At 47.2% G+C, this 25682-nt stretch overlaps 1 protein-coding gene across 1 annotated transcript; it reads left to right on the top strand.

Moving 5' to 3' along the window:
* MRAP (melanocortin 2 receptor accessory protein) lies at positions 1-24220 on the top strand. The gene is made up of 3 exons (XM_025985179.2): positions 1-643; positions 21270-21369; positions 23661-24220. Exons 1-3 carry the CDS (start codon positions 538-540, stop codon positions 23788-23790), a joined length of 336 nt encoding a protein of 111 aa, XP_025840964.1. The 5' UTR covers positions 1-537; the 3' UTR covers positions 23791-24220.
* Positions 24221-25682: the final 1462 nt, after the last annotated feature.

Raw genomic sequence — 25682 nt, 5'->3', positions numbered from 1 at the left:
GTTCTCAGTTGGGCCAAGTGGGTACTCTTGGTTTAATTAACTGGCTATGTGTACATGAGAGAGGCTAAGTTCAGGGCTGACATCACTCAATTTCTGCGCTCAGATATTAAATCTAAGGCAGTGATTCGCTGGTTGCTCAATAGCCCCAAGAACCGCCTTCATGTAAGTCAAGGGCACTGCCAGCCTTTTGCTGTGGTTTTATTAATTTTTTAAATCATAAAGCAAGCAGCGAGTGTCCTTCCAGTCCTATTAGGCATCTTGTTTTTCAAGGGGTCCAACCCAGAGCTTTTGCTGGTAACCTCAGTCTCCTGCCTTGTAGCTCTGTTTATTTTGGATTTCTATCAAGGAGGGACAGGGTGGAAAGTTCTACGTGGGGGCTGAGATGTCAGGCACAGCCCCCTGGCCTTTCTCCCAGCCAAACAGCTCGGAGAAGTGGGCAGGCCTTGAGCTCGGAGACCCACAGACACACTTGGATGACTTTACAGAAATCCTGTTGGCCAAGCTCTCCCAGGGCTCCGACCAGCTCCGGATGCAGACATGGCCAACGAGACCAACGCCTCCACCCTGTACGACAGCTACGAGTACTACCTGGACTACTTGGACCTCATTCCCGTGGATGAGAGGAAGCTGAAAGCCAACAAATGTGAGTTCTGAACCGGGGAGGCCAGCCAGGCAGAGGCTGGGGGTTGGCCCAAAAGACTTTCTCCACTCACCTCCAACAGATGTCAAAGAGGAGCTCAAACATGACCCTCTACTTGGAGATAGAAGACAACAACCCAGTGGTATCTGGTATTAGGCTTGAATTAGGCTTGAATCTAACCCCCTAAGACCCTCAGCCACTTGGGGAGCAGAAATGCCTTTAAGGCCGATTTCTTTGATTGCATTTGATTTGTCTGGGGTTCCAATAAGCACGGTGAATTTCTTCGAATGGTCGATTTTGCATTCTCTCTTGCTCTGTGCAGATTCGGGAGAGGTCATCGTGTCCACCCCTAAGATAAATGACTTACTAATTTCTGTTAAAATACCAGCCTATTTAATTTTTTTTTTGTATTTTTTTGTTGGAGTTCGATTTGCCTACCTATAGTATAACACCCAATGCTCATCCCGTCAAATGCCCCCCTCAGTCACCCAGTCACCCCATCCCCCTGCCCACCTCCCCTTCCACTACCCCTTGTTCTTTTCCCAGAGTTAAGTGTCTCTCATGTTTTGTCACCCTGATTTTTCCCACTCATTTTCTCTCCTTTCCCCTATAATCCCTTTCACTATTTTTTATATTCCCCATATGAGTGAAACCATATAATGTTTGTCCTTCTCTGATTGACTTACTTCACTCAGCATAATACCCTCCAATTCCGTCCACGATGAAGCAAATGGTGGGTATTCTTCGTTTCTAATGGCTGAGCAATATTCCATTGTATCCATAGACCACAGCTTCTTATCCATTCATCTGTCAGTGGACACCGAGGCTCCTTCCACAGTTTGGCTATTGTGGACATTGCTGCTATAAACATCGGGGTGCAGGTGTCCCGTCGTTTCACTGCATCGTTATCTTTGGAGTAAATCCCCCGCAGTGCAATTGCCGGGTCGTAGGGTAGCTCTATTTTTAATTCTTTGAGGAACCTCCACACCGTTTTCCAGAGTGGCTGCACCAGTTCACATTCCCACCAACAGTGCAAGAGGGTTCCCCTTTCTCCACATCCTCTCCAACATTTGTGGTTTCCTGCCTTGTTTATTTTCCCCATTCTCACTGGTATGAGGTGGGATCTCATTGTGGTTTTGATTTGTATTTCCCTGATGGCCAGTGATGCGGAGCATTTTCTCATGTGCTTGTTGGCCATGTGTAGGTCTTCTTTTTTTTTTTTTTAATTTTTTTATTTATGATAGTCACAGAGAGACAGAGAGAGAGAGAGAGAGGCAGAGACACAGGCAGAGAGAGAGAAGCAGGCTCCATGCACCGGGAGCCCGATGTGGGATTCGATCCCGGGTCTCCAGGATCACGCCCTGGGCCAAAGGCAGGCGCCAAACCGCTGCGCCACCCAGGGATCCCTGTGTAGGTCTTCTTTTGTGAAATTTGCTGTTCATATCTTTTGCCCATTTCATGATTGGATTGTTGGTTTCTTTGCTGTTGAGTTTAATAAGTTCTTTATAGATCTTGGATACTAGCCCTTTATCAGATAGGTCATTTGCAAATCTCTTCTCCCATTCTGTAGGTTGTCTTTTAGTTTTGTTGACTGTTTCCTTTGCTGTATTGAAGCTTTTAATCTTGATGAAGTCCTAGTTCATTTTTGCTTTTGTTTTCCTTGTCTTCATAGATGTATCTTGTAAGAAGTTGCTTTGGCCAAGTTCAAAAAGGGTGTTGCCTGTGTTCTCCTCTAGGATTTTGATGGATTCTTGTCTCACATTTAGGTCTTTCATCCATTTTGTGTCTGGTGTAAGAGAATGGTCTAGTTCATTCTTCTGCACGTGGTTGTCCAATTTTCCTACCACCATTTATTGAAGAGACTGTCCTTTTTCCAGTGGATATTCTTTCCTGCTTTGTCAAATATTAGTTGACCATAGAGTTGAGGGCCCATTTCTAGGTTCTCTATTCTGTTCCATTGATCTATGTGCCTGTTTTTGTGCCAGTACCACACTGTCTTGATGACCACAGCTTTATAGTACAGCTTGAAATCCAGCATTGTGATGCCGCCGGCTTTGGTTTTCTTTTTCAGAGAAAGAGAACTCTGGCTCTTCCACCCCTGGCTATTCAGGGTCTTTTCTGATTCCACACAAATCTTAAGATGATTTGTTCCAACTCCCTGAAGAAAGTCCATGGTATTTTGATAAGGATTGCATTAAATGTGTAAATTGTCCTGGGTAGCACTGACATTTTCACAATATTAATTCTTCCAATCCATAAGCATGGAATGTTTTTCCATCTCTTTGTGTCTTCCTCAATTTCTTTTAGACGTGTTCTGTAGTTTTTAGGGTATAGATCCTTTACGTCTTTGATTAGGTTTATTCCTAGGTATCTTATGCTTTTGGGTGCAATTATAAATGGGATTGACTCCTTAATTTCTTTTTCTTCAGTCTCATTGTTAGTGTATAGAAATGCCACTGATTTCTGGGCATTGGTTTTGTATCCTGCCTCACTGCCAAATTGCTCTATGAGTTCTAGCAATCTTGGGGTGGAGTCTTTTGGGTTTTCTAAGTACAGTATCATGTCATCTGTGAAGAGGGAGAGTTTGACTTCTTCTTTGCCAATTTGAGTGCTTTTTATTTCTTTTTTTTAAAGATTTTATTTATTTATTCATGAGACACACACACATACACACACACACACACAGAGAGAGAGAGAGAGAGAGAGAGAGAGAGAGACAGGCAGAGGGAGAAGCAGGCTCCATGCAGGGAGCCAGATGTGGGACTCGATCCCAGGTCTCCAGGATCACACCCTGGACTGAAGGCAGTGCTAAACCGCTGAGCCACCCAGGCTGCCCGCCTTTATTTCTTTTTGTTGCCTGATTGCTGAGGCTATGACTTCCAGTACTATGTTGAATAGCAGTGGTGAGAGTGGACATCCCTGTCGTGTTCCTTATCTTAGGGGAAAGGCTCCCAGTGTTTCCCCATTGAGAATGATATTTGCTGTGGGCTTTTCATAGATGGCTTTTAAGATGCTGAGGAATGTTCCCTCTATCCCTACACTCTGAAGAGTTTTAATCAGGAATGGATGCTGCATTTTGTCAAATGTTTTCTCTGCATCTATAGATAGGATCATATGGTTCTTGTCTTTTCTCTTGTTGATGTGATCTATCATGTTGATTGTTTTACGAGTGTTGAACCAACCTTGCATCCCAGGGATAAATCCCACTTGATCATGGTGAATAATCTTCTTAATGTACTGCTGGATCCTATTGGCTAGTATCTGTTTGAGAATTTTTGCATCTGTGTTCATCACGGATATTGGTCAGTAATTCTCCTTTTTGGTGGGGTCTTTGTCTGGTTTTGGAATTAAGGCGATTCCAGCCTTGTAAAATGAGTTTGGAAGTATCCCATCCCTTTCTATCTTTCGGAACAGCTTTAGAAGAATAGGTATTGTTTCTTCTTTAAACGTTTCATAGAATTCCCCTGGGAAGCCATCAGTCCCTGAACTTTTTTTGTCTTGGGAGGTGTTTGATGACTGCTTCAATTTCCTCCCTGGTTATTGGCCTGTTCAGGTTTTCTATTTCTTCCCGTTCCAGTTTTGGTAATTTGTGGTTTTCCAGAAATGCATCCATTTCTTCTAGATTGCCTAAATTATTGGCATATAGATGCTCATAATACGTTTTTAAAATCGTTTGTATTCCTTGGTATTGGTTGTGATCTCTCCTTTTTCACTCGTGATTTTATTAATTTTAGTTTTTTCTCTTTTGTTTTTAATAAGGCTGGCCAATGGTTTATCTATCTTATTAATTCTTTCAAAGAACCAACTCCTGGTTGTGTTGATCTGTTCTACAGTTCTTCTGGCCTATATTTCATTGAGGTTGCTTGAATCTTTATTAACTCTCTTCTCCTGCTTGGTGTAGTTTTATTTGCTGTTCTTTCTCCAGTTCCTTTAGGTGCAAGGTTATCTTGTGTATTTAGGTTTTTTCCAACTTTTTGAGGGATGCTTGTATTGCGATGTATTTCCCTCTTAGGACAGCTTTTGCTGTATCCCAAAGATTTTGAATGGTTGTATCTTCATTAGTTTCCATGAATCTTTTTAATTCTTCTCTAATTTCCTAGTTGACCCTTTCATGTTTTAGCAGGATGTTCTTTAACCTCCATGTGTTTGAGTTTCTTCCAAATTTCTTCTTGCGATTGAGTTCAAGTTTCAAAGCATTATGATCTGGAAATATGCAGGGGACAATCCCAATCTTTTGGTATCAGTTGAGACCCGATTTGTGACCCAGTATGTGGTCTATTCTGGAGAAAGTTCCATGTGCACTTGAGAAGAACATGTATTCAGTTGTGTTCAGATGTAAAGTACGTATCTGTGAAATCCATCTGGTCCAGTGTATCATTTAAAGCTCTTGTTTCTTTGGAGATGTTGTGCTTAGAATATCTGTCATTTGCAGAAAGCGCCGTGTTGAAGTCTCCCAGTATTAGTGTATTATTATTTAAGTATGTCTTTACTTTGGTTATTAATTGATTGATATACTTGGCAGCTCCCACATTAGGGGCATAAATATTCATGATTGTTAGGTCCTCCTGTTCGATAGCTCCTTTAAGTATGATATACTGTCCCTCTTCATCTCTTACTACAGTCTTTGGGATAAACTTTAATTTATCTGATATGAGGATTGCTACCCCAGCTTTCTTTTGAGGATCATTTGAATGGTAAATCGTTCTCCAACCTTTCATTTTCAGGCTGCAGGTGTCCTTAGGTCTAAAATGAGTCTCTTGTAGACAGCAAATATATGGGTCTTGCTTTTTTATCCATTCTTTTCAGTTTTATACCTTTATTTTACTTTTTTTTAAATTTACCTTTAATCAGTGATTAGTTCTCATCCACATTAACAGTCTGTAGATTTTTTAAACTGATGACAGGTACGTAGGTAACCAGTGTGTAGAGCTTGTTTGGTGAATCTTCATCCTCATTACATTTTCTGGACTACCACACATGGATACAGTATGGAATATTCCTTATTCCTTTGGCCCAGAGCTTTGTTGAGCCTGGTGTCAATGCACACCTCTGGAGTTCCCATCTCCTTCATGGAAAATTTCTGGATTTCTTTGAGTGCCCGAGGGGCACACTTCTTGAAACCCACTCCATGGATATGTTTGTGAATGTTGATGGTATATTCTCTGGTCACTACCTCATTGATTGCAGAATGGCCCTTCTTCTTGCCACCCTTCTTTGCCAGGCCCTAGTTGGAAAAGAAGGGCGTGAGGTATTGTGGGAGAGGGAAAGCGGCATCCTACCAGCCTATTTTAATCTTCCTGGTCCCAGGAAGGACCAGCAGAACAAACCAACATCTTGGTTTCTCTGAGTCTTTCATCTCTCTCTCTGAGTCTTTCTCTCTCTGGTTAAGTTGGTGCTCTGTGAACAATCTTCTCTGATTATACCAGCTCCTCCATCAGGATGACAAGTTAGCTGAGGAAATGAGTATGAAAAACAAAATAGAAGAAAAACAAAGTCCCCAGTACAGGGGATGCATCCTCTGCCAGCCCCACGTCTCCTTGGGGATTTCATGCCCTCCAATCACAAAATCTGTCAAAAAGTAATTGTAGTCACTAAAAGAAAAAGGATGCTTTTTATAGGAAAAGCAAGAGAACCTGTTTACACACCAGCTCAAAACTGAAATCTAGGGACACCTGGATGGTTTAGTGGTTGAGTGTCTGCCTTCAGCTCAGGTCATGATCCCGGGGTCCTGGGATTGAATTCCGTATTGGGCTTCCTGCGGGGAGCCTGCTTCTCCCTCTGCCTGTGTCTCTGCCTCTCTCAGTGTGTCCCTCATGAATAAATAAATAAAATCTTAAAAAGGAAAAAACGATAAATCTGAAATCTATTTGGATGTTATTGCTAATAAAAGGCTGATCCCTGGCAGAGCCTTGGAGGAAGTCATCTAGAATGTCTTGTGAAAAAGTGTTCCTATTTCCAGTTTCCCTTACAACCTCCAGAAGCCTAGGTACCCATCCATGTTTGCTGAGGACTTACTGTGTCCCCAGCATAACCCTGAAGCTTTTGGGGGGAATGATAGATTTGGTGTGTGTTTTCCAATGCAAGGTATATACTCATGAAATTAAAATGCAGATTTTGGCACATACAGCTCACAATAAGGAGGACATACAGTGATAGGGAGAAAGTGGCAGGGCTGAAATAAAAGCCCACTCATATGTATCAACAGAAGTTCAGAACTTCAGGATACATTTTCATCTGGAAAAAAATATAGATTTGGTTTTTTCCTTTTTTTCCCCTTGTTTTGTTTTCAAAATGTAGATTTGTATTCAGGAAAATCTTTTTTTTTTTTTTTGTAAAGATTTTGTTTATTTATTCATGAGGCCAAATATTTATTTGATTTTATTTATGTATTTGACAAATGAGGTTAAATAAGAAACTCCTCCTCAAACTCCCAAATGCAATATAGACCATCTCCATGAGGAAACGGTTTCAGGGGAAGCCCAGTTGCTGGATTTCCCCTGCCACCCTAGATGTCAGGAGTCTTTGACACCCACAGAGAGAGGTACTCCTTCTGGCTTTCTTTATTCCTGTTCTATCTCAGTCTTTATGTGTTATCTGAATTTAATTTCCATTTTTTCTAAAAAAGAAGTTTGGGGCCAGACAAAAATGCTCTCCCAGGATGTTTATGTCCTGGATGGGTCGTTGCCTAGCTTGTTCTAGGCGATCAGCTGGGAGGCAGTGGCACACAGATGGAAGGAGCCTTCCAAGCAACAGAACACCAAGGACAAAGGCTCTGAGGCAGGGGAATGAATGCCCACTGTATCCCAGGGATGAAAAGAGAGTGCAGTGACTAGTTCCTTGCATTTTGGAAACTACCTTGGAAACATCTTTTATCCCCCTTGAAATGGAAACCACTTCATTATTTCATAAGTCAGTGCAATCCCTCAACCAACAAGAAAAATGATCAGTAGAAATATGAACAAATGATACAAAAAGACAGTCACAGAAAAAGAAACTCAAATAGCCAATGAATAGGAGAAAATGCTCAACTCCACGAGTACTCAGGGAAGTGCACTGGGGAAGGACACGGAGATACCATTTCACACTCATTCGATCGGCAGATACTAGAACATTGATATTCAGAGTGTCCAGGTAGGAAGCAGAGAAATTAGTATTGCCTTATGCTGCTGAAGGAAAGCATCCAAGGAAGATGCCATGAAAGCTTACGTCAACAAAGTAGAAGATCTAAAGAAAAAATATGGAATATAACGGCTGGATTTGGCTGCCAGCAGTGCATTTCGTCTAAACTGATCTAATGCCTTGTTTTTCTAATACTGTGGATGACATGAAATCATGCAAATAGCCCGTTAACCTAGGTGCTGAAGACCATGCAGGACATGGCTCCAACAGAGTAGGGGTTGCCATGGTTACTGACCTGCACTGAGTAGTTTTTATCCAGAAATCAATTAAAGTTGCATTTGTTACTTTTAAAAAAAATGAATGAAAACCCAATGAAAATTGGGTTCACCATTTTGGAGATGGAATTGCCAAGGACCAGAAAAGTCGAAGATAGGGGCATCTGGGTGATTCAGTGGTTGAGTATTTGCCTTCAGCTAAGGTCGTGATCCCAGGGTCCCAGGATTGAGTCCCACATTGGGCTCCCTGCATGGAACCTGCTTCTCCCTCTGCCTATGTCTCTGCTTCTCTCTCTGTGTCTCTTATGAATAAAAGACTTAAATCTTAAAAAAAAAAAAAAGAAAAGAAAAGAAAAGAAAAGTTGAAGATGCTCACAAGGCATAACCAGGCATAAACCAGGTATCCCTGTCCCAGGCGCCCCGAGGGAACACTTGTATGCAGCCACAAGGATACATGTATTTCCGTGTTCACTGCAGCACTGTTTGTGATAGTCAGAAATTGGAAATGACATCGTATCCATCAACAGGAGGAGGGATAAATAAGTTATGATCACATTACTATCACCGGCAATATAGAAGTGGTTATAATGCATGAGCCAGATTTGCATGTGCCAATATGAGCAGATTGCTTAAGTATCATGAAGGTAAAAAGCCATGGGCAAAATGTACATCCTACAGAATTAACTTATGTTAATTATTAATGATCCTATTGATTATAATGACATCTCCTTAAATTAAAATGACTTTGTTATAATTAATCGTGTAATTAATTTATATTAGTTTGTAAACACAAAACACACATGTTCTTTGCTATGGGGGTGCATACTCCTAGGAAGACGTAATTGCATTACATCAATTTTAGGATTGTGGTTTCCCCTGAAGGGGAAGGGCAGTGGCCTGGGGGGGAGGGGGGTTCCAACCTTATCTGTAATCATTTAATATCCTTTTTTATTTTTTAAAAGATTTTATTTATTTATTCATGAGAGACACAGAGTGAGAGGTAGAGACACAGGCAGAGGGAGAAGCAGGCTCCATGCAGGTAGCCCAACGTGGGACTCGATCCTGGGTCTCCAGGATCACACCCTAGGCTAAAGGCAGCACTAAACCACTGAGCTACCCAGGGATCCCTAATATCCTTTTTTTAAAAAAGGATCTAAAGCAAGTATTTGGTGCATAAATACTCTGTATTTTTCTATATATTTGGAGCACTTTATACTTCAAATTTAAAACACATATGTATTTATTTTAGAGATACAGCACATGTGTGAGTTGAGAGAGGGGCAGAGGGAGAGGAGAGAGAGAGAGAACCTCAAGCAGACTCCCCCCTCCCCTCCCCAGTGCAGAATCCAACAAGGGGCTCAATCCCAGGACCCTGAGATCATGACCTGAGCCAAAGCCAAGAGTCAGCCACTTAACCGACTGAGCCGCCCAGGCACCCCTAAAATATATATTTTTAAAGGTTAACATGCTTTTAGTAAAAGATTCAGACAGTAAATTACTTCACTCTACTGTTCAGAAAAAAAATCAGTGTTAGCATTTTGATGCCTGGCTCACCAGGGTTTCTCTGTGTCTTACACCCCTGTGTACACGGGCACACACCGCTGTGCACGTATACACAAATGGACTCCTACTCTTCATGCTGTCTGTAATAACTCCTGAGGGGAAACTGAGAACTCCCTTGAGTTACCTCCCTCCTCCTTGGCCCCGTCTGTGACTGTGTCAGGCAGGGCCCAGCTGGTGGCAAAGTGGCCATTCTCTCTAGTGGATGGACGAGCTCAGCTTGAGGGTGGGGGTGAGGATCCTGAGCCTGCTGGAGGTTGATGACAATAACTCCATGCTCTGGACAGTCTGGCAGGATTGTAAACAGTTACTTCATTTTGACAAGGACCTTTTTTTTTTTTTCTAATTGTGAGAAATGTATATATTTTGTTACATCAGCCTGAACTAAGACAGCACCTCACATAAGTGGAATCATACGGTATTTGTCCTCTTGTGACTAACTTATTTCACTTAGTCTTCAATGCGACAAGGATTTGATTTTCATTCGTCTCAACAAGGCCCACTTCCGCACCATTCCAGAAACACACCAGACCTGTCTTACCTTCTTGCTTTTTGCTCATGATTCATTCAACAATCAAAATTTTGTAACTATCCATGATAGGCCAGGCAGCTAGAAGGAGGCACCAATGCAAAAAGGCTAAATCCCTGCCCCTGACTTTTCTCAAGAATGATTTTATTACCATTATTACCTATTTTATGATGGCGTGTTTCCAAGTGGGTTACAGACATCAGGACATCCCTCCACCAAACTTAGGAAAATAGTATCAAGTAAGAACACGCCACTATATCTAAACATTTCAATAATGATGTCTCGGTGTCATCTAATATTCAATCTATATCGGACTTTCCTCATTTCCCTAAAAGATGCTTACGAGCCACTTGGTCTGCTCTGTGTTGATGTGCTACATCGGGTGACATCCCTGCAGCTGGCTTTTGCCTAGAACGGGCCCTTTTTGCAGGAGACACGGACTCAAGGAAGAGAGAGAGAGAGTGGGCCACTCTTTTTGTCCTCAACTGTCCAGCCAGACAGCAGATGCGGATCATGAATAAGCTGCTCGGCGATCAAGGGTGTTGTGCTGGACATTTGCAGAAGTTGCCAGCAGAGCACAGAGAGGGAAGTTGTAAGGAAGGCTCCACGGGAAAGATGGGCTAGGCTGAGTCAGCTGACCCACAGGGTCTGTGGCAGGCCCACAGAGGACCCGCCCTCGGTGGGGAGAACAGTCACACGGTGCTTCCAGGAAGCATGACAAGGAGGGTGTTTTGGGGAAGAGTGACACGGGGGTCACACGGAGGGTGGGCAGACCCTTCCAGATCAGCCACAGAAGATTCACGGAAGCTGCAGGGAGTCACTTAAAGTTATAAGTGGAGAAGAGACAAGGTCCAATTTGCTTGCTAAAAATATCCCCCTGGCGAATATAGGAATTTGAGGTTTGGGTGGGTGGTGGGTGACACATAGGCAGGAAACAGCCACACACTGGGCCTGGAAGCATAAAGTGCAAAAGATCTCTACCCTCAGGAGTCGGCAGTCTAGGAAGGGGTGTTATGGTGTTGCAGCCACGGGGAATGAAAGTGGTGGGGGGTATCCTGGGGCCCCGAGAAGCCAAGGGACTTCCTCAAGGTCACCCAGCAAAATATTTGCAGAGCTGGGACTTCAGTTCTAGGCTCCGATCCCTTAGGACTGTTCCCAGGACACTTGACATGATTAGTGGGCAGCCTCTCTCTCACCAGATGGTAGGAAGCAGGAGAGCAGGGGCCCGTCCGGGTCTTGACCGCTCTATCCCCAGCCCCTGACTGCGCCTGGCACGCGTCGGGCACAGGCTCTGCAGAATGAAGAAATAAGCTAAAGCGAAGGAAGCAGCTCTTGTGCGCGCTAATTTTCATGATGGATATCTGTCGTCAGTTATCAGTGTGTTGCCCTCTAAATACGCTCTGTGATCAACGATGGAATTCCTTGAAAGTGAGCCGGGAGTTAAGAGGCCCTGGTTGGGGGGTGCCTCCTGTGGCAGGAGGGCTAGGGGTTGGCGGTGGGGGTGTGAGGACATGTGGTGTAATCAGCCCCAGTCACTGGTCCAGAACACAGTCCCTTCCCGTGGCAATAACCTCCCTGCAGCCATCTCGACCTGGAAACCGAGGCCTCCTGGCAATCCGTGGCCGGTGGGGGCAGGAGTCCCAAGGCCCTGACAGGGGGACTCCACTACCCGTTGTGGGTCATTTGTACCCCACCGGAACTCTGGAGGGCTGTCTGTGGTTTGTCCAGCAGCTCCAGACCAGCTCAGGCCTGGCTGATCCAGCCAACATCTCCCCGATCCAGTGGCCAAACCACCTCTCCATTGAAGTCTGAACCTCTCCCAACTGTGTCCTTCCTTGGTGTTATGCGCTGGGCTGTGGCCCCCACCCAATTCCTATGGTGAAGTGTTCACCTCCCACTCTTAAGAGTGTGACAATATTTGGAGAAGGAGTGGGGGTATCTTCAAAGAGGTGATGAAGTTCTATTGTCCAAGGGTGAGTCCTAATCCAATATGACCAGTGTCCTTATAAGATGAAATCAGGGCCCAGACACCCACAGAGGGAAGGCCACGTGAGGACACGGGGAGAAGACGGCCATCCACCAGCTGAGGAGAGAAGCCTCAGGAAGAGTCAACCCTGTGGACACTTTGGTCTTGGACTTCAGAATTGTGAGAAAATCCATTTCTGTTCCTTGAGCCGCCATCTTAGTCTGTTCAGGCTGATATAACAAAACGCTGTAGGCTGGGTGGCTTCTAAACAACAAAACAGGTACTTCTCACAGTTCTGCAGGCCGGGGAGTCCCACGTGAAGGCCCCAGCAATGGTTGTGTTTGGCTGAGGGACCTTTTTCCCTGGCCCCCCGCTGGCGTCCTCTGGCTGAGTCCTCTCAGGATGGAGGGGGTGAGGCAATCTCTCTGGAACCTCTTGTAGAAAGGCACTAATCTCACTCATGGGGGCTCCACCCTTATGACATAAGCACCCCCAGAGCCCCCACTGCCAGTGGGCATGAGGACCTGACATAAGAATTTAAGGGAATGGGGGCGCCTGGGTGGCTCAGTTGGTTAGGCCGCCGGCTCAGGTCGCCATCCCAGGGTCCTGGGCTCAAGCCCCACATTGGGCTTTGTGCTCTGGGAGGGGGAGCCTGCTCCCTCTGCTGCTCCCCCTGCTTGTCCTCTTTCTCTCTGTCAAATAAATAAATAAAATCTTAAAAAAAAATTAAGGGAATGCAATGTTCTGGCCTTAACACAACCTGAGCAAAGGAACACACCTGGGGCCCCTCCCTCAGCCCCAGGGGCACCTTGGAGACTTTCCTTATATCTTATAGATACTCTTTTATCCCAGTTAATAATGTTTTATATCAGACTTCCCATTTGTCCTTCTGTGGGGTTTCTACCCCCTGCTGGGGCCTAAGCTGCCTCCGTGTCCCCTCCAGTCTTCATCTGCATAATTGCAGGGAACTGCTGCATTGAAAGCAGGCTCCTGGAGCGCAGTCAGGAAGCTGCTTTAATTTTTTTCTGGGCCGCAAACCTACTTAGTGGTGCCGGCTCTTCCCCTGCCCCTGGGGACAATCTGGAGCAGACCTCATGCTCACTCTTAAATTAAAAAAAAAAAAAAAAAAAAAAAAAAAAATCTACCAATCAGTCTAGTTAGCAAAGCGAATGTCTAATCCTATAAAATAAATTTCAAAAGAGTTTAAAAACGAGCCACCTTCAAACTTCATTCAAAGTGAGAACTTCCTGGGGCTCCTGGGTGGCTCAGTGGTTGAGCGTCTGCCTTCAGTTCAGGGCGTGATCCTGGGGTCCTGGGATCGAGTCCCACATCCGGCTCCTTGCAGGGAGCCTGCTTCCCCCTCTGCCTGTGTCTCTGCCTCTCTCTGTGTCTCTCATGAGTAAAGAAATAAAATCTTAAAAGAGAGAGAGAGAGAGAGAGAAAACCCAAAGGAGAACTTCCTCTTTCCCTGGCTCAGGGCAGGGGTGCCTCTTCCTTTTTTGCTCTGCTGGCAACTTTCTCCTGGCCACCTGCCCCATCCTGGTTTGTGACACATCTTCGCTGGGGCACAAGGGATGGAATGAAGTGAAGGGCAGAAAGGACAGCGGGGTTTGGCAGTGAGGCAGCTCAGATTTTTTTTTTTTTTTAAGATTTTATTTATTCATGAGAGACACACAGAGAGAGGCAGAGACACAGGCAGAGGGGGAAGAAGGCTCCCTGCAGGGAGCCCCACGCGGGACTTGATCCAGGGTCTCTAGGATCAGGCCCTGGGCTGAAGGCAGCACCAAACCCCTGAGCCACCGGGGCTGCCCCAGCAGCTGAAGACCCCAGCACTGTGAGCCCGCGGTGTCCCCCCAGGGGGCCTGCTCTGCTACCCTGTTCTTGTCAGCTTTGCTTCCCTTCCTCACATCAGCACGGTGCAGGGGGCGGGGGGGTGGTCCTCTGCATGTTCCCTGGGACGACAGTCACCAGCTCTGGTGACCGGTGTGGGGAAGGTGACTTTCCTCCGCAGCTGTTATTACTTCTTGGCTAAACTCTTGCACTGGCCTCTTCCTGGCTCCCCTGCCCCCCAGTCACGCTGGGGACTGGCCCTAGTCTGGGGGGTGTGGTGTCCCCTGCCTGGAGCAGCAAGTCAGCCTGGCTCCTCCTTTCCTGGCGGGAGCTTTGTGAGATCCCCCACCAGGGGCCATGCTCTCTCTTGCTGGCCTTGTGACCATTTGATCCTCAGGATTCTGTGCTCTGAGGCCAACCTCTACCTGGACTGTTTGGTTAGAGGCCCACCTCCCCTCCAGGCCGTGCTCAAGCATGCGTCCCTTTAGGCCAGCTCCAGGCCGGCTCTGAGCCCACACCCTCCAAGGACACAGCTCTGTCCCTTGTCATCTCAGCAGAAGGGTGGTTCCTTCTACTCTCCTGATTGCCGAATCTCTCGCTTCCCAGATTTTCTCAAGCACACATCACATTCCAGTCCACCATGTCCCATTAAGTGCAAAGGACACCTGCAGAGTGCCCTGGAGTGGCACTACTGCTCCTACAGGGTGCGGGGCCATGGGGGAACTCTCTGCTGTCTCTAAAGAAAATCCCTTCGAGGTAAGGATCCCAAAACTAGATTTTAAGCAGCCAACACCTATGCTAGTCTATTCGGGCTGCTGTAACAAAATATTATAGACTGGGAGCTTCGACAACGGCCATTCATTTCTCACAGTTCTAGAGGCTGGAAGTCCAAGATCAAGGTGGCAGCAGATTTGCTGTCTGGTGAGGACTTGCTTCCTGGCTTGTAGACAGCTAGTTTCTTACTGTGGGCTCACATGGCCTTTCTTCCATGCCTGTGAATGGAGAGAGCCTGGGGGGAGATGCAGCAGAGAGGTTGGGGGGGTGGGATGGGGGAGAGGGAGAAAGAGTCTTCCTTTTCTTCTAAGGACACTAATCTCATCATGGGGCCCCACCCTCATGATCCCTTCTAAACCTAATGACCTCTCACAGGCCCCACTTCCAAATACCATCAGTCTGGAGATTAGGGCTTCCACACTGGGAGGTGGGGGGGCATAGTCAATCCACAGCCCCGCCTTTCTACAGAGCCCACTATGACCACCCTGTCTCCCCTAAATATTGCAAACAAGAGCTGGCTGCCTATGCTGTTTTGTACTTTGCTCTTATCGACTCAACAATGTTTCGTATCCTAGTGGGGTTAAATATTCTTTCACAAAGATTTTGCAAACAACTGCATGGTGTCCTAGAAATTTGTATTTTTGAACACAGAGAATGATTGTCGGATTTTGCCAGTACCAGCAGTGGACTTGGGGAGAAGAACAACTTCTGTTGTGTGTCAAGTAAAGATGATCTGGCCTACTTTTGTCCACAGTATTTGAACCCAAAGAAGTTTACTAAATAATCAACAACAGCAAACCGCCCCAACATGCAGAAACAGAAATCTCCATCATCCACACTCTGGGCTACTGTTATCACTGTGTCATTTTTGTTTTCTGTAATGATCAGCCAAAGGCAGTGTCAGGCGGTCTCAGGGAAGCTCTGTTGTTACTTGGCTTTGAAGGTCGGTAAGGTAAGCATGAGGCCAGGTGAGGATGGACAGAGGTCACATGCAGAAAAGCAGGGGAGCTTCATTGCTGACAAATGTACCTCTCTCTCCTCACCAGTTCCTCTGAATTGGATCTCCGACTCGGTCAAACAGATCAGAGAGCTTCACCTCTCAGTTCTGTGCAGAGGTACATATCAAAGGCAGAGTGATGCTGGGCATGGAGCCATGAGCCAGGGATGCTTTACGGTGAGACAAAGTCAAAGCTTCTGGAAGGTCACCTGGGGCGGCTGGTTGAAACGTGGAAGACCAGGCTGGGTTTGACTTTCTGTGCCAAGTAGAGAAGGAAACAAAACAGAAGGAAAGATATCCAGATTCATGCATTAATCTAACAGGCAGGAAGGATTTTAAGATTTTTGTGTTCATGCCCATACACTGGAATTTATTCCATCATGATGGGCAGATCATTGGAAACATCTATCATCTATCTATCTATCTATCTATCTATCTATCTATCTATCTATCTATCATCTATTTTTTTTCCCCATGGAGCATTCAGCGCTGACTTGAAGGCTCTGGGCTGCTCTTTCCCAGGGTGGGCTTGAAATCGGGTGTGATTTTGTTACAGGGACTTCACAAGGATTTTTATCCTTGTGATTTTCAGATGTTTTCAGGGAAAGGTTAAGAATATCCCCAATACTGTCAAAAAGGGGGAAATGCAACTCTGTTTCTTGAGGATTTGCCTGAGCTAATTATATGTTTGCTTTTCTATCTGTCTCCTTTTCAGAGGCAAAGCTTAGGGGAAGACAGTCCCAGATACCAATGTCACCCCAGCAATATATATTATTCTAATGCGATGAATCTCCAGATACTGCTCGGATGCTCCCTTGGAGGGAGCAGCAAGATGGCTTGATTTCCCTTGGGTAGTGCCTGGCTTTCATGCTGTATTATTTACTTCTCAGGTCAAGAGGTCTTCTTCCTTTAATTATGGCTTAGGAAAAATTTGTCAGAGCCTACATCGACTTCCCCTGATGTACTACTGGTTCTGGCAGATTCAATAATAAGGTGGTCTGTACATCGGCTGCTCTCATGGAAACAGGTCACTAACTCATCTCTTCTGAACACAAGGCAGAGAACTCATGATACATAATTCTTTTCTTGCGTCGGAGCAATTAATTTCATGTTACGACTTTAACGGAGACTTCTGACTCTTCAGCAAATGGTCAACCCTGTGGGTAGGACATAAGTAGTGAAAGTGATTTTTAAACAAGATTTGAGCCTGTTTACCTCAGAATGACTTTCCCATGGAGGTAGCCCCAACTAGAGGAGCTACACATGAATGATTCCATTATTGTTCAAAAACTTCATGGGACTCTTCTTTTGGAACTGACTTTGGTAGTGACAGCATATTCTATGGGACATCTGCAGTGCTAAACTACGTACATCTCTCCAGGGTGGATTTGCTTTTGGGAAATAGTTAAGAATCACCCATAAACCAATCAGGTGAATGGGAGGGATGATGGAGCTGATTGGTACCACCTGGGGGTTGAAAATAAGATGTGATTTTACAAAGTAGCAAAACTGGTGTGTGTGTGTGTGTGTGTGTGTGTGTGTGTGTGTATGTCCTTGATGGTAATTCCAAAAGAATAATTGAAAAGTACTTTGAGGGACCCCTGGGTGACTCAGAGGTTGAGCATCCGCCTTTGGCCCAGGGTGTGATCCTGGGGTCCTGGGATCAAGTCCTGCAGGGAGCCTGCTTCTTCCTCTGCTCGTGTCTCTGCCTCTCTCCGTGTGTCTCTCGTGAATAAATAAATAAAATATTAAAAAAAAATAAAAAAAAAAAATAAAAGTACTTATGAATCTTTGGCAAATGTTTGTAAATGTTTAATCAAGATACGTATTTCAGGAAAATTTATATGACTATGATAGAGGATGATTACTGTGAAAGTCAGCATCCATTTGGGTTTGTAAGTCTTGGTGTGCTCATTGAAAAAGTCAGCTTGTTTACTGATTCAATGAAGAAGACTGGTTATGAGTAAGAGGACCAGACGAAACAGAAGTAGGTTTCTCTCTCAACGTAAAAGTCTGCAGGTGCTGGGTCTGCTCCATGGAAGCCTCAGAAGCCAGCTTCCTTCCAGCTCCTTGCTCTGCCTGCCCTGGACCTGTCCCTCAGGTCCGAGCCTCCCGCCAGCAAAGTAGAGTAGGGACCCATGAAGGGATCCATAGTTACTAGAAATCTAGCAGTCAAAAAAAAAAAAAAAAGAAGAAGAAGAAGAAATCTAGCAGTCTCTGTAGGACATGTAGGACATCCAGGAACAGCCCCCTCACATCTCATTGGTCAGAACCTTGTCACATGACCATATCCAGCCAAAAGGAGCCTGGGAAATGTAGTCTTTATCTCAGGCCTCAAGATGCAGGGCCTCTGTTACTGTGAAAGCACTTGCGAGCAAACATTAGGATGGAGAGCCACCTGTCTACACCACAATCACCTTTGCTCATATACTACATTACGGCAGAGCCTGAAGGACACAGTGACATCGCCTGCCACAATACCCTCTTAACAGAAATAATAATTTTAGTTCTTTTTTATCATTTCACAACCATTAACTAGGAATGGTGCCATGTGCATTCTGTATGCAAATCATTTTATTTAATCCACCCAGCAGTCTATATAATACACACCATCACCCCTATTTAACAGGGTTAGAGATGTAAAAATCCCAGATTGCCCAAGATCCCGTGCCTAGAAAATGGCCAAGACAGAGTTTGAATCCAAAGCCACCCACGTGCAGAACCTAGGTTCTTACCCCCAGTGTTGTTCCCCAAGAAGGGAAAAAAAAATCTTGGAGTTAGTCTCCTACCAGGATGCTGGGACCCAAATGCTAATTAGCAGCATTTGGAGGAATGCTAAAACAGGTTTAGCAGTTAACAAAATTTAACAAAACTGGGGTGCCTGCCGTTCGAGTAGGGAGTATATGGGTCAGATTACTGACCTATAGCTCCGAGGTAGGGTGAGAAATCCCCAATGTGATGCCGCACCATGCCTTCTTGTCAATGGATTGTGGATGCCTAATCTTCTCATTCTGCCAGGGGGGGAGGGGAAGAGAAGAGAGGGGGAGGGGTGAAGTGGAGGAGGAGGAGAAGGGGGGGAAGAGGCGGGAAGGGAGGAAGTTTTCTGTGACTGGGCCAGTTTCCTTGTCAAGCCAGCCTGGTGCTCCCCATTGCAAAAACAAGCTCAGGGATGTTTAAACATTTCCATCACCAGGGCAGCTCTTCCCCTGGAACAGAATGTTCTCTCCAAGCACTTAGACTGAATCTTCAGTGGGAAGAGGAAAAAGACCCGTATTTTTTTGGCCATCTTTTTCAATAGAGCATAAGGAAAGAGAATTTAGTACAGGAAATGGCTACTGATAGCCTTTCTGGTCTGAGAAAAAACTCAACTCACGCTTCTCTGAAGACATCGTGTTCTGTGCAAGGTGTCGCGTCATTTCCTGCCCAGTTAGGTGGGGATAGTGACGGAGGGCCAGGTGGACCAGTGTGAGCCCAGGGGAAGGGGAGGGGCTGTCTCAGCTCGGAAACTTTTGACTGTTTTCTTAGAGGCCCGGACAGAACTTACCTAGGTGCTGAAGACCTCAAAGCCTGTATTATTATGAAGGAGAGAGAGCAGTGGTGTCTGCCTAAATCTAAAACACCCTTACAGAGGAAACCCAAAACTTCTGAAAGCATTTATCCCGTCACACTTTGGGGGTTGTAAAATCAGTTGTGACCAGAGCAGGTGTTCCAGCATCGTGCGTGGTGAGCAGAGAATGCTAAGAACTTCAGAGGCTCCTTTCAAAAGTCCTTCAGTTTAGGACAGACAGTAACGACCCCATTCCCTGTTTCCTGGGAGCCCACAGGCCCCCTTAAACTGGTCAGTGCTCTGGGGCGCGACCATCTGTTTTGAGAGAGGATGTGGGGAAGCCAGCCTGGGGGCTTTCATTGTCCTTGTCTCTCCAGAGCAGGAAGGCCAAGTGGCTGATGCATTGTTACATCAATGGCGGTGGGAGGGTGGTGGTGGTGGTGGGGTGGGGTGGTGGTGGTGGTGGGCTCTGATTCCTTTGGCAAGAACTGCATCTATTTATTATCTCTTCCTTGTAACTGGTTCTGATGCTGTTAAGGCCTAAGATCAACTTTTAACAGGATTTCACTTTCTCCGGCTTGGGTCACGGAGAGTTGAGGCGACACTCTACTCCAGTACCATTATTTACCCCTAGGGCCTTCACTTCCAGCCCTATGTGAAGGACACATTGATCTCTAACACTCCACCCATCCATCCATCCACCTACCCATCCATCCATCCATCCATCCACCACCCATCCACGCACCCACTCATTCATTCATTCATTCATTCATTCAGTTTGTTCCTTTCCTCATTTGTGTACCCATTCATAAACAGAACACAACACAGGCAGGGCTGGCTTACCCCCAAAGTACTGTGGGGGTTCAGGGGAGGATGCTGGGGGAGGACCGACCAGGAGAGAGGTGTCGGCCATTTCTGCTGCACTCGTTTGGCCCCCTCTGAATCCTTCACAGCCCCTGGCCTGAGTGGGTGCTTAATAAATCCCTGTGGGGTGATCACCCTTCAGTAGCCTCCTTTGCTCACACATGTAGGTGCCATAGCAGGTCCAGTTGGGGGCATCTGGGCCTGGGGGCATGAGCGTGTCTGGGCTAAGATACTTGCACATGCCAATTATGAGTCCGGTGCCCTGTGCCTGCCCCTAGAGGAACCACTGAGAAACATTATCGTATTGCAACAGTACCTAGTGACTTGTAGAACATTCCTGATCTGGAGCCCAGGAGAACAGCACCTCCTGGCCTGCCAGGCTCTGCCTAGGGCCCCAAAGAGGCCAACGGTGTTTCCTAGTTTCCCTGCCCCTCCAGCCTCTGGCCCCAAATACAGGCACATTGCTATTGCTGCCTGCCCAGGTCTTCTTCCCTCCTGATCCTACTCGCCAACTCCCCCCACCCCTCCCTCCCACCCGCACCCGCCCCTGCCCCCTGCTGTTCGGATGCCCCTGACAGAAAGGGGCCAGTGAGGCCTGGGTTAAAAATTCTGCCTTGCCCGCCTCGGGAGCATTGCAGTACCCTAGTCTAGCTCATCTCCTCCTAATCTCTTGCTCCCGGGGGCTCTAAGGCTGCCCCCAGTGGAGCAGTCACCAAAGGCCCCTGCAGCCCTCACGGTGAAGGGGAGGTTGGCTGTCACACGAGCTGAGCTGCCCTGCTCATAGCCCTTTCTTTGCTCTCTGAAGAGGAAGGGGAATGAGGGAAGCAGCACCACCAGCAAACCCATGGGGTGCCACCCAATTCAGCAATCTCCCTAACTCACCCTGCCCTAGTTCTGGAAGAAGTCACTTCCTTGCTGCCCTGTTCCTTCCCAAGATTGTTGTTAATGGAAAGTCTTCCCAATGGTCACTGCTGAAAGGCTGGAAGAGAGAACACCTCTGCTCAGGGCCCTACACCCCAGTGCTCGGGGGGCCCTCAGTTCCCCTGGTCCAGTGCTTGGGGGGCCCTCAGCTCCCCTGGCCCCAGTGCTTGGGGGGGGGACCCTCATTTCCCCCGGCTGTGGGCTTCTGTGGCCATCACGCTGAGATGCACCAACCCTCCTCCTGCAGATCTGATTGTCATCGCCTTCTGGGTGAGCCTGGCACTTTTCGTCATGCTTCTCTTCCTCATCCTGCTCTACATGTCCTGGTCAGGCTCCTCACAGGTGAGGTGAGTAAGGAGGGTGCCGATGCAGGTAAGTCACTGGGCTAAACAGTGAGTGACCGCAGGTCCACGCCATGGACTATTATTCAGTTGCAAAAAGGTACGAATCACCGATTCATTCACTCCGATTCATTCACTCCGACGCGGATGCACTTCAAAGACACTGTGCTCAGTGAAAGAAGCTAGACACAAAAGGCTCCATATTGCAGGATTCCATTGATCTGAAACACCTAGAATGAGTAAAATCCTAGAGACGGAAAGCAGATTAGGGCTTGCTCATGGGGCCAGGGCTGCTTTTTAGGATGACAAGAATATCTTAAAGCAGAGTTTGTTGATGGTTGCACCATTTTGTGAATATATTGAAGATCTTTGAATTTTTACATTTTAAGCGGGTGAACTTTGCTGTATATAAACTCTATCTCAATGAAGCGGTTAAAGAAAATAAAGCCAAAGTGACCCCACATGCCATTAGGTCTTGCCAAATGACTCACTAGGAAAAGAGGACCCAAATTTAGGCATCTATGGCCATTATTGAATCCCTACTGTGTGCCTCAGTAGCACAACCGGAGGTAAAATCTTGGAGCTCCAAGCAGTAATTAGCTAATAATTAACTTATCTCATTGTAGGTTAATTCTCCTGTGCTAGACAATTGGCCCACCACATCCAATTTCCCCTTCTAGCTTAATCTGCACCCCCCCCCTCGCCCCCACCAAAGCTACTGCTGTCCTTAATGATGGTTCTAGCTAGGGACCTTGTAGTGCCTTTCCCTCTGCCTCAGCTGAGGGGATCAGGGGTGGGCAACTGACCCAACAGAGCCTGCCCAGGGCTGGTCAAAGCCCCTCGAATCATGGCCTGGCAGGAGAGCTGGGGCCAGGGAACACTGAGTGGTCTGGGGGGAAGACTGGGGCTGGCCGCCATCATGGACCAAGCTATCTTGGGGAGTGGAAACCATGAGCCAGCACAGGAAGCTGGCAGCAGAGAGATGAGCAAAGCTGGTCTGGGAGAGGAGGGGATGAGGAGTGCAAAGCCCCTGAGAGAAAAGAGGGGAGGCTTGCTACCTGGTGGGGTCCCATGGCCAGTTCAGGGGGGACCTGCCCATCTGTGAATGTCCAGGTCTACCTCAGGGGGCCCTGTCTCCCTGCCTCCACCCTTCCCTGCCCAGAGTGGCTCACCAAGTCACTTCTGGTTCATCTTGGTTACCAGGGGAGGCCGGGGCCGGCTCCTGAGCAATAAGAAATCTATTCTTTTCTTCTTAAGAACTCACGTTGAATTTAAGCAGATTGATACCCCAAGAAGTACCTGGGGTGGGGCGGCAGGGGGGACGGTGGAATGAATGCACTCTTCTAAGGGGGCTTGTCGCCAGCCCTGTGCTAGGGACAGTTTGCAAGAATGGTCGCCTATCCTCCCAGTGGAAAGATCCCCAGTCCGGAGGGCACACAGGCCGCCGTGGGTGAGGAGTCCTGCAGGTCTTTAGGGCTACAATTTTATGGGGCAAATGGATGATGCTGTTCACCTTGGCACCAAAGAAAGCACTCTCCAGGCACTTTGAAACAGCCAAGTGGGTCTTCAGTAAGCCTTGGGAAAGACAGGCTGAGTTGCTCCTTGAGGAGTTGCTCTTTCTATGCTTAAAAAAATAAATACATAAATTGTGCTAGTGTCGTCTGAAAGGAGGGCTCTGCTCCATCGGGCCCCCTTCCTGACCGTCTTCACTCATGTGGGAATTATAACTCGTTGAAACTAGTTCTCTGGCATAGACTAGTTCTCTACCAATGTTATCACCTCAGGTTGCCCTGATGATAGCTAGGAGGTGATTACGGTCCCATTTCATTGATGAAACTGAAGGCAGGTGAGATGTGGTGAGCTGGCTCACGCTGGGCAGCTGTGCCCACTGCCCCCAGCACCCCACGTTCAGGAGAGGCATCCAGAGTATGGATTTCTAGCTAAGATACAAGTTGGCTGGAGGCAGAGATATCTGAGCTATATATTCAAACATGGATGGATGGAAGGTCAACCTGCCTGCTCCCCATCATAACTGGACAAGAGGGAGAAGTGACCTCAGAGGGAATGACCTAGGGTCAAGGTCACCATCAAGCACTACCTGTTAATTTCTCCACAGTGGTGACCTTTGTGAGCTGGGCTGACCCTCTCCCAGGGTCTGGTTCCCTAGAGGAGGTGCTTCAGCCCTGTGCTGCCTTCTTTACGGGCTTTGGGCAGGCAGGACAGTGCCACAGGAAAGCATCCAGTAAGTTCTCTCCCCAGCTTTGATGCCTGTCTCCTCTCACCTGCTCTGTCCACAGGAACAATGCCCAGCACCACCCAATATGCCCCTGGAGTCACAGCCTCCACCTCCCACTCTGCATCCGGAGACACCCCACAGGATCCATGGAGCTCGGGCGAGGAACCAGGGAGCGGAGTATCCAGCCCTGAGCAGTGGTTGTGGCCAGGAGCCCCTCCGACTTGCCCCACTCTGCCCCGCGAGACCCACCCTCCTCTCCTCCAGGACTGACCTTCGATGGGGACCCCCACAGCATCAGCTGACATCCAGAACAAGTGGGGCGAGCCTCCGCCTGGAGACAGAACCTCTCAATCATAGAATTGACATCAGCAAATCGGTGAACTCAAACCAACCAGGACACCGAAGTGCCTTTGCAAAGCCTGCTTGCATGTAGCAGGAAGGGCAACTAGGCCAGATGTACTCTCCAAGGGAACACAAATATGCATTATCCGGGGCCTGCAGGACCCATCCTAGCACAGGGAAGTAGCCCTAGATATTGCTGATTTTTAGTGCCTTTTACCTGCATACTTACTCTTTGTGTTCACTTTGGGAAGGGTCGAAAATAAAACATACATGAATTAACTCTAAAAAATATTTGCTTGCTTATCTTTACTGGGACATTTTTTAGCTTCAACTCCTACTGCTGTAATATAGTCTTTCTAAAATATTTATTTGGGCAGGAGGAAGAGCACATGCATGTGTGTGTGCATGTGTGCGTGCCAGGGGAAGGCCAGAGAGAGGGAGACAGGCAGATGCCCTGCTGAGCAGGGAGCCCAACATGGGGCTCCAACCCAGGATCCTGAGATCATGACTGGAGCTGAAACCAACAGTCTGATGCTTAACCAACTGAGCCACCCAGGAGCCCCATCTTGCTGTAATATTTGTCAACCCTTGAGTTCTAGGTGGATCTGAACAGTCTTTAGGACACTCAGGGAGGGCTGTGAAGTTCCTACCCATCCCCCACTGACAGCAGCACAGGCCCTGCCAGGCTAGTTGACCGTGGTCAAGGGACCCAAGTTACACTCCCAACCTCCTCAAAGCCTCTAAAAGACAGATTCCAAGAGGAGAGGGTCTGCATCAGAATGTTGTTGCGGGACCTCTTTGAGCTGCTAGGATGGGTCCCGTCTGGGTGACGTTATGGGACCTCTGGTCTGAGCTCTCCGAAGGATCAGTCCTCTAGTGCTCAACGGTCTGGCTCCAGCAGAGACAGCACCGAAGTACAGAGCCCACAGAACCACCCCACCCCCGCCCCAAGGCAGACTGACAGTTTCTCCAGAGGAAGGTCCGCTTGGCCTCACCTGACTCGGGGCTGTGGGTTAGAGGGGAGATGAGGGAGGGAAGACTGATGAGCTCTGGAGACACTGCAGTGGGGGAATGGGGGGTGTGTGGGGGGTGTGGGGAGTGAGAAAGAGCATGCAGCCCTTCTTACTTGAATCTAAACACAGGATTCTGACTTAGGGATGGTCTCCAAAAACATGGTTGTGGGTGTTTGGGGGAAGATGGGGAGACGAGGCAGCTGCTCCCTGTTTTCTAGATAATGAGCCCATATGTGGTGAGGGGACTGGAGGCAGAGAAGCATTACTCGTAACCTGGTTAAAAATCCTAAATTGTTGGAACGCCTGGATGGCTCAGTGGTTGAGCATCTGCCTTCGCTCAGGTCATGATCCTGGGGTCCTGGGATTGAGTCCCTCATTGGACTCCCTGCAGGGAGCCTACTTCTCCCTTTGCGTATGTCTCTGCCTCTCTGTCTCTCATCAATTAAAAAAAAAAAATCCTAAATCGTGAGAAACAACTAGAAATGAGCCTAAGGAAGATTGGAGGAATATGAAAGTGTAAATGCTTGAGCTGAGCCGATGGACAGGGAACACTATTGTGCTGACCTGTGACCTGTGACCAGCCCCTGGCGGCCAAGCTGCTCAGGAGGGGAGTGGGCACTCGGAGCTCTAAGTCCCCAGGCCAGAGCTCTCCTGAGGTTTGTCAGCTGCTGCTCCAATTAATACAGGAACCTGAAAAGCCAAATCTTGACCTCTAAAACAAAGGTTTC

The sequence above is a fragment of the Vulpes vulpes genome, chromosome 15 (genome assembly GCF_048418805.1).
Source record: "Vulpes vulpes isolate BD-2025 chromosome 15, VulVul3, whole genome shotgun sequence".
Lineage (NCBI taxonomy): Eukaryota > Metazoa > Chordata > Mammalia > Carnivora > Canidae > Vulpes > Vulpes vulpes.
This window is presented reverse-complemented; position numbering and strand designations above follow the sequence as displayed.